This window comes from Lissotriton helveticus, chromosome 5_1 (assembly GCF_964261635.1).
Source record: "Lissotriton helveticus chromosome 5_1, aLisHel1.1, whole genome shotgun sequence".
Lineage (NCBI taxonomy): Eukaryota > Metazoa > Chordata > Amphibia > Caudata > Salamandridae > Lissotriton > Lissotriton helveticus.
Window position 1 is genome coordinate 1081084400 of NC_136065.1, and position 13556 is coordinate 1081097955.

General features: G+C 44.1%; 1 protein-coding gene across 2 annotated transcripts in view; it reads right to left on the reverse strand.

Annotated features, from left to right (window-relative positions):
• SEMA4G (semaphorin 4G) overlaps positions 1 to 13556 on the reverse strand; it is a 662424-nt gene that overhangs the window by 107771 nt on the left and 541097 nt on the right. For both annotated transcript variants that reach the window (XM_078643647.1, XM_078643648.1), the window contains exon 10: positions 3263 to 3407. In XM_078643647.1, coding sequence (XP_078499773.1) covers positions 3263 to 3407 — 145 coding nt within the window. The remainder of the gene's footprint in view (positions 1 to 3262; positions 3408 to 13556) is intronic.

Below are 13556 nucleotides of genomic sequence, written 5' to 3' on the forward strand. Positions count from 1 at the left end.
CGCACCGGCCAGACAGCACAGGCCATGCAGCTCCTTGAAGCCCTTGCTACCAGGAGGGCACACACGATTACTGCTCGTTGAAGCCCTGCCTGCCTAGGTGATTTTTGGTCTGAAACCGCTTCCAGCCCTTATGGCAGAAACAGCACCGGCCTCTGTGACACTTCAAAGCCGTGCTGCCTGCCTAGGAAGCAAAGGCCGCGCAAAGTGCTCAAGATGCTGCAGCTCCTTGAAGCCCTTGCTACCAGGAGGGCACACACGATTACAGCTCATTGAAGCCCTGCCTGCCTAGGTGATTTTTGGTCTGAAACCCCTTCTAGCCCTTATGGCAGAAACAGCACAGGCCTCTGTGACACTTCAAAGCCGCGCTGCCTGCCTAGGAAGCAAAGACCGCGCAAAGTGCTCAAGATGCTGCAGCTCCTTGAAGCCCTTGCTACTAGGAGGGCACACACGATTATAGCTCATTGAAGCCCTGCCTGCCTAGATCATTTTTGCTCTGAAACTACTTCTAGCTCCTACTGCAGAAACAGCACAGGCCTCTGTAAAACTTGAAAGCCGCGCTGCCTAGGAAGCAAAGACCAGCAAAGAGCTCGAGATGCTGCAGCTCCTTGAAGCCAGGTGCCTAGAGAACATAGGTCTGCAGGACAACGTGTGGCTTAGAGCACACAGGCCATCTGCGGTCTTTGAGGGCCCAGCTGCCTAGTGAGCACGGGTTGCAGCAGCTCATTGAGGCCTGTGCTTCTCATTGACGCCGGTTGCCGCCTACTAAATCAGGCCCCATAGCTCTTTGAAGCCCCTGCTGCCTAGAGAGCTTCAGACCGCCGCATCCCATTGTAAATTGAAGCTGCTGCCACCCCCGGAAGGCCACTCCTCCCGCAGCCCAGTAAATAAATGCAGGCCGCGGCAGCACTTTGAAGCAGACACTGCCTGCCTACACGCTCTCACACTCTCTCTCTCACACTCTCTCTCTCTCACACACACTCTCTCTCTCACACACACTCTCTACTACTCAACATTACTCACTCATAATAAGTCACTCTATACTACTCACTCTTTACTACTGAAACTAAAAATACACTTTGTATATGTAAGGGTGTGGCTGTGCATGTAAATGTGTGTGGCTCTAGGACTCTTTACTGCTCACTCTCTCACTATTTAATACTCACTCTTTCACTTTTTACTGCTCGCTCTCTAATACTCTCTTTACTAATAACTCTCTCCTACTCACTATCAACTACTCACTCTTCTACTCTACTACTTACTCTGTGTGTGGGTGCTAATGCAATAGGTCTTGCATCTGCAAGCAATTAAGCTATTGGCAATATAAATGACAATGCCATTTATTTATGATTTAAAAAAAAAAAAAGAAATGTCATGAGCAATGCCAATAGCTCTACCTTTAATAATGCCGAGACCATTGCATTGTAAATGCTTGTTTCATCTTGTTCTAAGATGCTAGCAACTTAGTAAACACCATGGGTTTTGCCTTAGGCCCGTTTTTCTAGGTGCTGATAACTATTTATGTACTGGGCTCTGCGGATTTTTACCATGTTTATAGTACTACAAATGATGCTATAACATAAGAAAGAGTTCTCACTATTTTACTCTCGCTCTGAATCTGAAACATCTTAGTATAGAATAAGAAATTGACTGCCTTACTAAGATATTTACCTCAAACACTTTTGAGAGAATTTTTAAACATAACTTATGTGTATTATTGGTGACGATTATTCTATCAATTATAATTTTATAATTATGTTATTCTATCCTCATAAATAATTGAGATATGGACTGCATGTGAAGACTGAAATATTAATATGAACGTATGTGATATTTAGGAATAGATCATAAAAATATGAATCAAGTACAACTCTTACTGGACGAAGGATGCTTAAAATAAATCAATGCCGAAATAATGTCCATTGATGTATATAATTGTAGACAAATTGGATTGATTATGTTTTGATTAAAGGTTATTTGGTGTGATACACTTTGGAATATCCCACTAGGGAAGATACATCTATACTTGGGTCTTCCGTATAGGAATATTTTTGATGTATTTGGAAACTACGACTGACCTATTGGCCATATGTAACAAGTACCATACAGGCTGTTATGAAAAAGTAATTTACGGTTACTTATGGATAATGACAGAAAATATGATTATGATAATCAATGATGCCATAACTATTAAGTGTACTATTGATGGAATGATTTGCACGTTTGTGTAAGTTTACTCTTTTTTTTGGTATTCACAAACAATGAGTTAATAGTAAGTTCATGACTGTGGACACTCTGCTGTCAGGGTGGAGAACTTCTTACATAAAAAGATAGGCCTTTCCTATCTTTTTATGTGCGGTGTTCCCTGCCCCGACTGCGGAGTCTTCACAGTCGTAAACTTACTATGAACTCATTGTTTGTGAATACCAAAAAAAAGAGCAAACTTACACACAAGTGTACGGAGTTGAGGCGGAGAAGTCATGTTTACTCAAAGTACTCTCCGAAGTGTTCTTAATCTTTAAAATTCCAACCGCGACTTTCGCATAGAGTTGTACAGAGACACTCGTCTGTGTTCTCACACTGCACCCATCCTCCGTGGGTCCCCTGTGTCACTACTTTGGGAGGTTCCTTGGGGTCCCAGCGATTCTACGTGCTCTAGGCACTCGGTCTAGTCAAGTCGTGGTTCTTATACTACTTTCTTAGTATATGGTTTGGTCATCCCCTGAAGCCCACTGTGTATTGTGCTATTTACTGTTGTTCTAGTGATTTAATATTGTGTGCTTTGAGCTCTAATCTCATAAAGAGGTTAGTAGAGAGTATTTAGTAATAAATACATATATTTTATATATCTCTTGTGTGGTTCTCCTTTCATTTGGTCATTCAGGAGGTTCTGATCTGGTAAAACAAGCTGCTTTACATTCCTTCGAGACTTAGCCTGAAGGCTGCTCTCCATAACTACCACTAGGATAGCTTTCAATAAAGGTTGTCTTTAACCTAATCATCAATAAGTGTTGTTTGGACTGGTACAGGGTGCCCACTTTAATTAGTGGTAAGCATATACCAGGCCACCTTCTCACACCCTCTCTACCAGACAACATTCTGCATGTGGGATATTTGATTCTTTTCAGTTCAATTTATTATAATTAAGACCATACACAGGACAAAAAAATGATTACCACTCAGGCTTCAGGAATAGGCCAAAATCTACATAAGACACAAAAAACATTGGTTGTTTCACTTCATTGGGGCAATAGCTGACACTTACTGAGCCGGGCCGAGGGCTTGGCACTTCTTTCTCATACAGCGACCATTTACGGAATGCCTTCTGGTACTCCATGTAGGGCCCTTCAAATGCTCTCTGTATCTCCGAAATGCTGTACTGGCAGATTGCAGATGCTTCCATATTGCCCCTAAATATCAAAAAGATGGACATGATTTTCCTTTATTAAGATAGTAAAGAAGCAATTAAATAAATCCACTGCTGAACATCAGCTGATTTTGTTAACACCATCGGCGCTGCGCATTATCCCGCTGTGCGCTGACTTTTTGAAAAATCCGCGGTTCATGACGAGCTCAGCTCGTCATGAGCGTACGAGAGGTGTACCTCATGACGAGCTGAGCTCGTCATCAGCGTCGAAGGGGTTAAGCCTGACTGGACACTCAGAAACTGGAGGGGTGGCAACAAATCATCCAGTTGCATTCACATTTGGAGTGAAACTTAGGACAGAAATATAGCCTATCCTGCCAACCTTTACATTCCAATGTTTACACGAGGTCTGTATTACTGTACAAGTCCCTGCAACACATCACTGAATTTGACCATGCCACCCCTTCTGCATTGAAGCCACTTAGAGAAAGCCAAGAATAGCTAACAAACAAGTTACTTACATTCGGTAATACCTTATCTGGTAGAGACTCTATCCAGCTGCAGAGTCCTTACCTTAAAATTATCCCCAGGCGTCAAGTTGGATCTGGAAATTTTCATGAGCAGTACCCTTGTGTGCTGGTAGGTGGCATTGTTTGGCTCCGTGTGGCGTCTTCAGCGTCATCTGTACTGGCAAGTGACGTGTGTGGTGCCTACATAGGCCCCACACTAGTACGCTGACGTCAGTGTCTTTCCGCAATATTTCACACCACAAAGAACACTGATCACTGGTGTGTGAGTCGAGGGCCCTGAAATGGTTCTGAACAGAGACTTCAGGCCATAGAATCCTTACCTTAGAATAGATACCCAAGCAATACTTCCCTGGAGGAAGGCCTGTGACCTGATTTAGGCCAGAAAGTCCTGCATGACTGGACGGCAAAATGCCCATCCTGATGAACCTAACTATCCCGACAGTGGTGCTTGATGAACATGTGCAGTGAAGCCCATGTGCCTGCCTGGCAGATGCCCAGAATGGAAACTCTGCATGCTAACGCAGTGGTCACAGCCTTTGTTCTGACGGAATGAGCATGCAAACCCTCTAGGGGTTGCTTCTTGGCCAATTGGATGGTACGTTTCTGCATGGCCTGCACATTTTTTGGCTCCAACATACCCCACGAAGAGTTGATCGTCCACCCGGAATGGTTTCGATAGAACAACCACGCTCTTTTTGGGTCCAGACTGTGGAGTCTCTCCTCTTCCTTAAAGGGATGAGGCAGAACGTAAAAAGGTAGGCAAAGGGATAGACTGGTCTACGTGGAACAGGGTGACTATCTTTGGCAAGAAGGATTCTCAAGTCCGAGGTACGAGTTTGTCTTGGGAACAAAGAGTTGTAGAGAGGCTGAAAAAACAGCACCTGCAGTTCACTGACTCTCCAGCCAGATGTAATTGCCACCAGAAAGACAGTTTTGATGGTGAGGAGCCTAAGAGGGCGAAAATGAAGCAGCTCGTAGGGAGTGCACATTAGAAAGGTAAGAAGCAAGTTACGGTCCCAATGAGGCATAACAAAGAAAACTGGAGTGAACATGTGCTACAAGCCTTTAGGGAACCTATTAACAGTAGGGGATTTGAAGAAAGAAGGCTGATCTGGTAGCCCCAGGAAAGCAGACATGGCAGATATATAACTCTTCAATGTTCCCTATGCAAAGCCCTGCTGAGCCAGGGTAAGGATAAACAAAAGAACCTGGGAAAGGAGTGCAGATAAGGGATTAACCTGTTTTTCTGTACAACATGCCACCATTTTTGCCAAATGCTGGCATATGCTGTTTTGGTGGAGGGACACCGAGCTGCCAAGATGACATTACTGATTTCAGGGGGAAGGTCAAAAACTCTCAACTGTCACCACTCAATCTCCATGCATGATGGAGGAGCGTTGACAGGTTCGGTGTAGAACCATATTACACAAGCGGGTATGGTAACTACGAAACGGAAGGGGCTACTTCTCCCTCACGATATGAATAATACCTACTTAGGGGTGCTTGAAGTTCCGTCGGGAGAAGTAGGAATACCAGTCTTTTAAAAGAGGAAGCCTAATCCACAATTTGTGGCATGCTTCACCATAGGCAACCTCTCTGCACCCTAGTAGGACAATACTACTAGGCCAGAATCAACCTCCAGGGTCAAGAAAGAAGGAGGGAGTTCTTAGATAAAGTTCAACTGGACAAATGAGGGATCCAGATAAGTTGAAAATACCTCGGGGCACCCAGGTTTTCACCTTTGACTTTTTAAAACAATTTTGAGATGGAATGTGAGAACAATGGCTCAGCCCATCCACCAAACATGTTTCTAGCCCTATATTTTGCCGATACAGGTCATGGGCATTTTTCAAGGCCAAGAATACCTAATGGGGTGGCCTATTTGCTGTTAGACAATGCTTGGTGAAACCAACACATTTTGGTGAGCCCCACCTGGTTTGTAAGTTATCACACCCAAATTTTAGGGGATACCAGCTCCTCGGTCTGGGAGGGGACAATGTCCCCTTTGGTCACACATTTGTCAAAAGGCCTATCGTCTCTTACACCTAGGCCTCTTCCGAAAAGACAGAAGCCTTCAAAGGGCATGTCCATGAGTGAAGCCTGGACATCCCCGAAAAGCCAGTGGTTCTCAACCAGGTGTGGTGCCTAAGGGCCACAGACGATAAAATTGGTCTGCCTAGTGAGTCGTCGTGTCCAGCCAACAACGAATGGTGAACTTAGCTGCATCCCTACTGTCAGCAATAGCATGGGAGAGTTTGGTCCGGTCTTCCTCCTGCACCATAGGCAGCACCTGCCCAACCAAGTCCCAGAGCATGTGGGAGTATTGGCTCAAAAGGCATGCGGTGTTCACCGACCACAGTGCCAGGCTGGCGGAAGAAAACATCTTCTTCACCAGGGTGTCCAGCCTCTTGGATTCCGTGTCCAGAGAAGAGGCAGGGAATGCACCCGGCAAGGGATTTGACCATGACTATGCATTACCAACATATGTAGTACATTGAAATCCATGCCACAGCCTCCTTCAATGTACTCCTTTATATAGCTGTAAATATAATTAAATCTCTGCAACACTACTGAAGCCTCAAAGAAGGTTCAGCTTTGAATTGACCCAAGAGGGAGGCAGCGCACAGCTTATGTCCAGTGGGCAAGCTCTGATCTGTGACTCCTACATGCCATTCCCATCTGTTGTGAGGACAAAAAAGCAGATGCTTTCTAGAGCAAAGGGTACCGAGCCAGCCACCTGTGAGGATGTGTGCGTGTGAACACAATCTGCCTATGAAAGGTGCTGCACCGATTTACGCTTATGAATGATGGCATATTTCAAACATAGCAAGCAAAAATATATTATAATGTTATGTACCTGGATATAACCTGCTTGTTTGAGTTCCAATCCCAAAGTTTGACATCTACAGTAGAAAGGCCAACCTACAAAATGTCCATGACTGCAGAAGCAGCGTGCTGGCCCTGGGGCTGTTCATTAATTATAAACTAAAAGATGTTAGCTGGATCCACGTTAGAGATATTATAAATGTTTTTATTCGGTAGTATTTCATTAACTGCTAAGGTTTTATTGGCCAATAGTATCCAACGTCTTCCTAGGCGTACAGTTGAGTTTTTTGCTTTCTGGATTTCAATCAAAAATTCTTTTATAGACTCATACTTCTCAGAATTCGCAGTAATAACTTAGAAATACAGCATTGGTCTGGGATCTAACTCTTCCAGTCCACGAGCCAATAGTTCAAGCAGAGGGGTGTGATAGCCCCAACATCTGATGTCAAGGCGAAACAATGAGTACAGGAGTCCAATACAACATTATTGGATAATGAATACATGCTGAATAAAAAAAATATTGTTGCTCATGGTCAGTGGCAGCCAGCACGGATCGTGGGGCACGTACCCGAGCAGCTGGCCCAGCTGCTGCACACCTTTGCCGCCATCTCAGAGCTCCGAGTGAATGCGGGTAAATCCTGCCTTTACGCCTTTAGTGCAGGGAACGCGGACCCAGGATACTCTCTCGGGGGTACACGAGTCCAGTTGAAAGAGGATACCTTCCGATACCCGGGGATACAGATCTACCGCCACCCAACTGACCTGTTTGATGGGAACCTGGGGAGGGCGGTCGCGGCGCTTAGGTCGCAGGTACGCTTCTGGAATACACTCCCAATGACGACCACGGGTAGAGTGGCGCTTGCCAAAATGGTCATTCTTCCCCGCGTCCTGTACTACTTTGTCAATTCACCATTATTTATTCCGGCCCCCTTTTTTAACATGCTCAATAAGATTTTACAGGACTTTATCTGGGGCACTTCTAGACACAGGCTGGCGCTGGCGAAGTTATACCTGCCGACAGACCGGGGAGGCCTGGCTGCTACTTGTTTTGAGCACTACTACCTGGCCGCTCAGTTACAATGGGTTGCTCGCTGGTTGGCGGATAGAGGCAGGGACGATACAGACACAGCACTGCCGTCATACTCGCTAGAGCAAATAACCAGACTCTTCCACCCTATTGCTGAGGTTGTGCGCCCAACACCGCTCCTCCTGGCAGTGGCATACAAGTGCTACCGGAGGGCTTTATACCTCACCCGTAACATTGTCCCTTATGCGCCGGCCATACCCCTGGAGGGCTCGCCTGGTGGCGGATGGGTGCTTACTGCTTCTATGCTCACGGAGTGGTGGGAGGCTGACATTCATACGCTCGGAGATCTATACCGGGATGGAGAGCTCACGACATATGAGGCCCTGGTAACAGAGAAGGGGCTTCCACCTGGGGGGTTCTTAGTACACTGCTCACTGATAGCGAAACTGACCGCTAGGTGGGGAGACGTAACCACGGAGCCTAGCCAGCATTTAACCATGCAGTACCTGCATGTCATGGGGAGAGGCAGGCACCTGATTCACTGGTTTGCGGGATCGTTGAGAGAGCACGTGGCTGTTAGTTTAGGCCCACTTCGATGCAAATGGGAACTAGATCCGGGGCGGCCACTAGTAGACAAGAAATGGGAAAGGGCACTTAAAAGTCTTGTGCGCATCCCCAGAAACATGTGATTCCACCACATCCAGCTCTTCATTGTTCACAGGGCTTACCTCAAGCCTGAGTTGATTAACAAGTATTTTCACCGTAATGATGCGCTCTGCCCTAGGTGTAGTGAACTGGGGACTGGGTTCCGGCACATGCTGTGGAGCAGTCCGGGGTTGAGCACTTACTGGTGCACAATTAGTGGGCTGCAGCAGAGCTGCACAGGTCGAATCATACCCTTTGACTGGCCCGAGTACATCTTGCACCACTTCAAGAGGTTCCCCAAGGATAAAGTGACGTCCCGGTTCTTGGATCTGGGGCTAGTGGTAGCAAAACACCTCTTTACAAGGAGATGGAAGGCACACGACCCGCCATGTACACAGGCATGGAGTTCCTTATTTCAGGCATGGGCTAGGGCAGAGTGGACCACCATTCGCAGAAAGGAAACACTGGGGCTACGGAAGGAACCTATAGCGGCCCACTGGGAGCGGATGCTCGGTGCGCTGCAGCAGTCAAACAGTGAGGGGCACACGAGCCACACAGAGGGTGCGTGAGGTGATCACACGGGTGGACGCACGCCACAGGTCATTCTACTGACGGGATAATCTGGTGACACTTTACCCCTGCTTTACCAGGGCACGACGGCAACCACACCAGCGTGGCCATAGATGAGGAGTGCGCATGCGACCCGGGGGGGGAGGGTGGGGATGAGGGGGAAAGGGAGAGGGAGTTAAAATGTGCATACGGTTTCTGCTGCCACTGTTATTGTTTCTTGTTACATATATATATCATCTATTTGCATGCCCAAGATGTAGGGTCAGCACCGGACCGCACAGACTATTGAGAGGTTAACACACCGGTCCTCACTGGTAGCCTCAGAGACTGCATCAGGACTGGCGAAAAGTAGCACAGTTAGCTCCTGTGTGAGCAGCTTTTGTTCTGTTCACAGTAAAGTTCAAACGCATGTAAAATACTGTGGCCGTGTGCATTGACGAATAACTTGTACATGGCTGTGAGCTTCTATATGTGATGCTTGTGATGTCAAGTGTAATCTTAAAACAATAAAAACAGATTTGACAAAAAAATATTGGTAGATTTTCGGATGATTCGACTACTCGATGAGATGGGAGACTGTCCTCATTGTAAAATGGTTATTCAATAATAAATCAAACGAGGAAGCATATCCTTTTAGAAGTAGGAGGTGGGTTTATTAAACCTCATCCAGCAACAGCCGACAGCAACTGACAGGAACAGAATATCTAGAACCTTACATTCCAGGTTCTAAGAACTCTAGTGAGAGCTCTCTAGTCTTAAAGGAGAAGAGAGAAGAACATCACACATCTCCCTTCCATACATTTGAAAAATAAGAAAGTAATGCAAAATATTAAGAGAACACAGAAGAAATAAAACTAAGCAAACAAAATAAACATGAGTAGAGAAGATCATAAAAACAAGAAACATGTTTAAACATAATCTTTCAAATACATGGGAGCTCTACGGGTTCTTAGACTCCTTCTAAAAGAAGAAGAAGAAGACCTGTCAAAGGAAGAGTTAGACAGAAAATGCAAATTATCACGTGAATCACTAAAATGAACAGAGTCTCTTTGAGAAGACAAATATGGATCAACAACAACAACACGACTCTTATTCCAGATCCTCCCATCATCAGTTTTAACAGCATTTTTGAAGATCTTAATCACAGCTCTAATATCAGTGTATTTAGACCAAGGTCTACATCCCACAGGAGTCTTAATTTTCACAAAGTCCCCAACCTTAACCTCCTGAAAACAGACGTTTTTCATCTTGTCAAAATAAGACTTGTGAGCATCCTGTTTGAGTAATTCTTTGGCTCTCCAAGAACCAATGTCATTGCTCACCAGACCTTTACTCATACACATCCACCCAGGGCACAACAACGTGTTAGGAACCCTCCCTTTGAACAGCTCAAATGGAGACCTGCCTGTAGAAGAATGGGGTGCAAAGCGATAGGTGTTGATCCTGTCCTGAAGAGTGGACTTCCAATTCAAACTAGAAGAACGAGCGAGCTGTATTGACTCCTTTAAAGTCTTATTGACTCTCTCAATAGCACCATTGGTTTCGGGATGGTACAAGGAACATCTTTTATGAACTATCCCAAATTTTTTTAGAAAATCAACAAAAACCGAAGAACAGAATTGAGGCCCATTGTCAGACAATAAACTGTTAGGAAAGCTTTCCTTATTGAACAGGGGCTCTAAAGATTTAATGATAGCATCAGAAGTGATGTCTCTGACAGCAGAAACCTCAATCCACCTGGAGTAGAGATCGATTAACACAATAAGATAGGGAGTATCAGAGACTCCAGAAAGAGGACCTAAAATGTCGATGGCAACCTCATCCCATGGGTGACCCGGTAAAGCCCTTTTTACCATTGGCATGTGTCTAGTTTTCAAAATCTTATCACTAGCACAACATTCAGGACACTCTCTGACCATTCTCTCAATTTCCAGATCCATTCCCGGCCACCAAAATTGCATGCGAAGTATCTCCTTGGTTTTTACAATGCCCAAATGACCACAATGAGCATGTACTAACAATTTTTTCCTTAACGTACTAGGAGGAACAAGCTTGGTTCCTCTAGTTAAAAGACCATTGTTAACAGAAAGTTCATCAGAAATAAGTAACCAAGGCTTAACCAACCGAGTGTTATTCTTCAAAGACTGCATGACATTAAACATTTCTTGATCCTTCTCTAGTTCTACTCTCCATTCAGATTCATCAATGGCACCATCAGTCACCTCACACACATTCGTAAACTCCTCCCAGTCACCTGAGTCATCAACTTCGGAGTTGTCAGAATCAACTAATCTTGACAAACAATCTGCTGACTTATTAGCTAGGCCAGGAATGTACTCCACATCAAACTCAAATTCTTGTAATGAAACAATCCATTTCCTTATCCTGGAAGATATAGCATCTAGCCCTTTTTTTGAAAACACTTCTCTCAAAGGTTTGTGATCAGACAAAACACTAACTTTCGTGCCCCAGATCAAATTTTTGAACTTTCTCAAAGCCCAAAAAATTGCGAGAGATTCCCTCTCTATTACAGAGTAATTACATTCCGGTCCCTTGAGACAACGAGAAGAACAGCAAATCAAGGCATCCTTGCCATTCTTCTTTTGAACCAAGACCGCCCCCAGTCCCTTATCGCTTGCATCAGTAAACATGACAGTGGGAAGACCAGGAACAAAAGCATGGAGAGAAGGCGCTTTTTTTAGCTCATTCTTAATGCACAAAAATTCCTCCTTACATTCATTTGTCCAGTCAAAGACAGCATTTTTCACCGTTAACTTCCTCAAATTGCATGTCTTGTTGGCAAAATTAAAGATAAATTTACCATAGAATTCTACCATACCTAAAAATGAGAGAAGTTCATCTCTGCACTTTGGTTCTTTTACCTTATCAATAGCCTCGACTAACTCCTTCTTAGGAAAAACACCATTACCAGTAATCCGATGACCTAAATAGTTGACCTCTTGTACCCTGAACTTACACTTAGACCTTTTCAAAGTCATACCAGCACCATCCAAACGTTCCAGTACCAAGGAGACTCTTTTATCATGCTCAACAATATTACTGCCATAGATCAGCAAATCATCCTGGTAGCACTTGACACCAAACAACTTAGAATCTTAGACATGATCCGCTGGAAGACAGAGGCCGCCGACACAAGTCCAAACGGCATCCTCTAAAATTTGAAGCTACCCATAGGTGTTACAAATGCAGTCAGATCTTGAGAAGAGTCATCCAACTCCACCTGATGGTACGCGGAGGCAAGATCAAGCGTAGTAAAATATTTGGCACCTTCTAAAGTACTAATCATCTCATCTATATTTGGAAGGGGATACCTATCAACTACAACCTCCTTATTTAAAGACCTCAAATCAATACAAAGACGAATCTCATCAGTGGGTTTCTTGGCTATCACCACTGGAGCAAGCCATTCAGTAGCTTCAACCGGTACAATAATGTTATTCTTAACAAGCTTATCTAATTCTTCCTGAACTTTAGGTTGCTCCATAAGAGGGATCCTTCTGACCTTTGCTACAACAGGGAGAACATTACTTTTCAATTTAATGTGGTGCTTATAACCCCGCAAACAACCCAAATCATCTTTAAAAACATTGGGAAATTGTTTAGCCAAACACAAAGACAACTTTTCATCACTCATGTTACATACCATATCAGATATTTCCTGAATTTGAACTTGAGGAGATGCATTGGGGTCAAGTGTAACACCCAACTGGCGTTGATGAAGCCAACCCAAGAGTGCGTCTCCCTTTTTTGACACATAAATTTTACCCACAATAATGTGAGAACCAAGTTCAATCTCGGCCATGAAATAACCTAACATGGAAATGGGTTTCTCACTATAACCTAGAGGCATAATGTCACATTTAAATAACTTCACCTTTTTTTAAACAGATCAACAAACAGTTTTTCATCAATTATCGTTATTTTTTAACAAGAATCGAACTTAAAATCCACCATAGAATTTTCTACCTTGACCATGAACGATGGATGATCTGGTTTATCATCCTTCACCTCAAAACAAATAGATCTCACTTGTGGTTGAGACCATCTCCTCCTGGAGTTGTCACTTCCTTGTGTTCTTGTCCTGCAAAACTTCGCATAATGGCCTTTCTTATTACATAAATTACAGGTTACTTTTAAAGCAGGGCAAATAGGTGCATTAGCTAAGTGTGTGAACTGACCACACCTAAAACATGAAAACCTATTATATGATGGATACGAAGGTCCAATTTGTTTTCCTTCCAAATTTTCTCCTACAGTTCTTTTTACTTGACAGACAGATTCATCCACTTTTGTTTCATCTTTCAATTCAGACATCACAGGTTTATCTTTTTCCTTTTTAAGTTCTCCAACACATTTTGTCATATGTTCAACTTGTTTAGCGATTTCTAGGACTTCTTCAAGAGGAGGTTCGTCTTTCAACCAAAGTTACTTTCTGATCTCATCATGCGCACATCTTAACACAAATTGATCACGAATCCTTTCGTCAAGAGATTGACCAAAATTGCAGGATGAAGCAAGTTTCCTTAAAGAAGATACATAATCTTCCACCGACTCGTCTTTTTTTTGTTCTCTT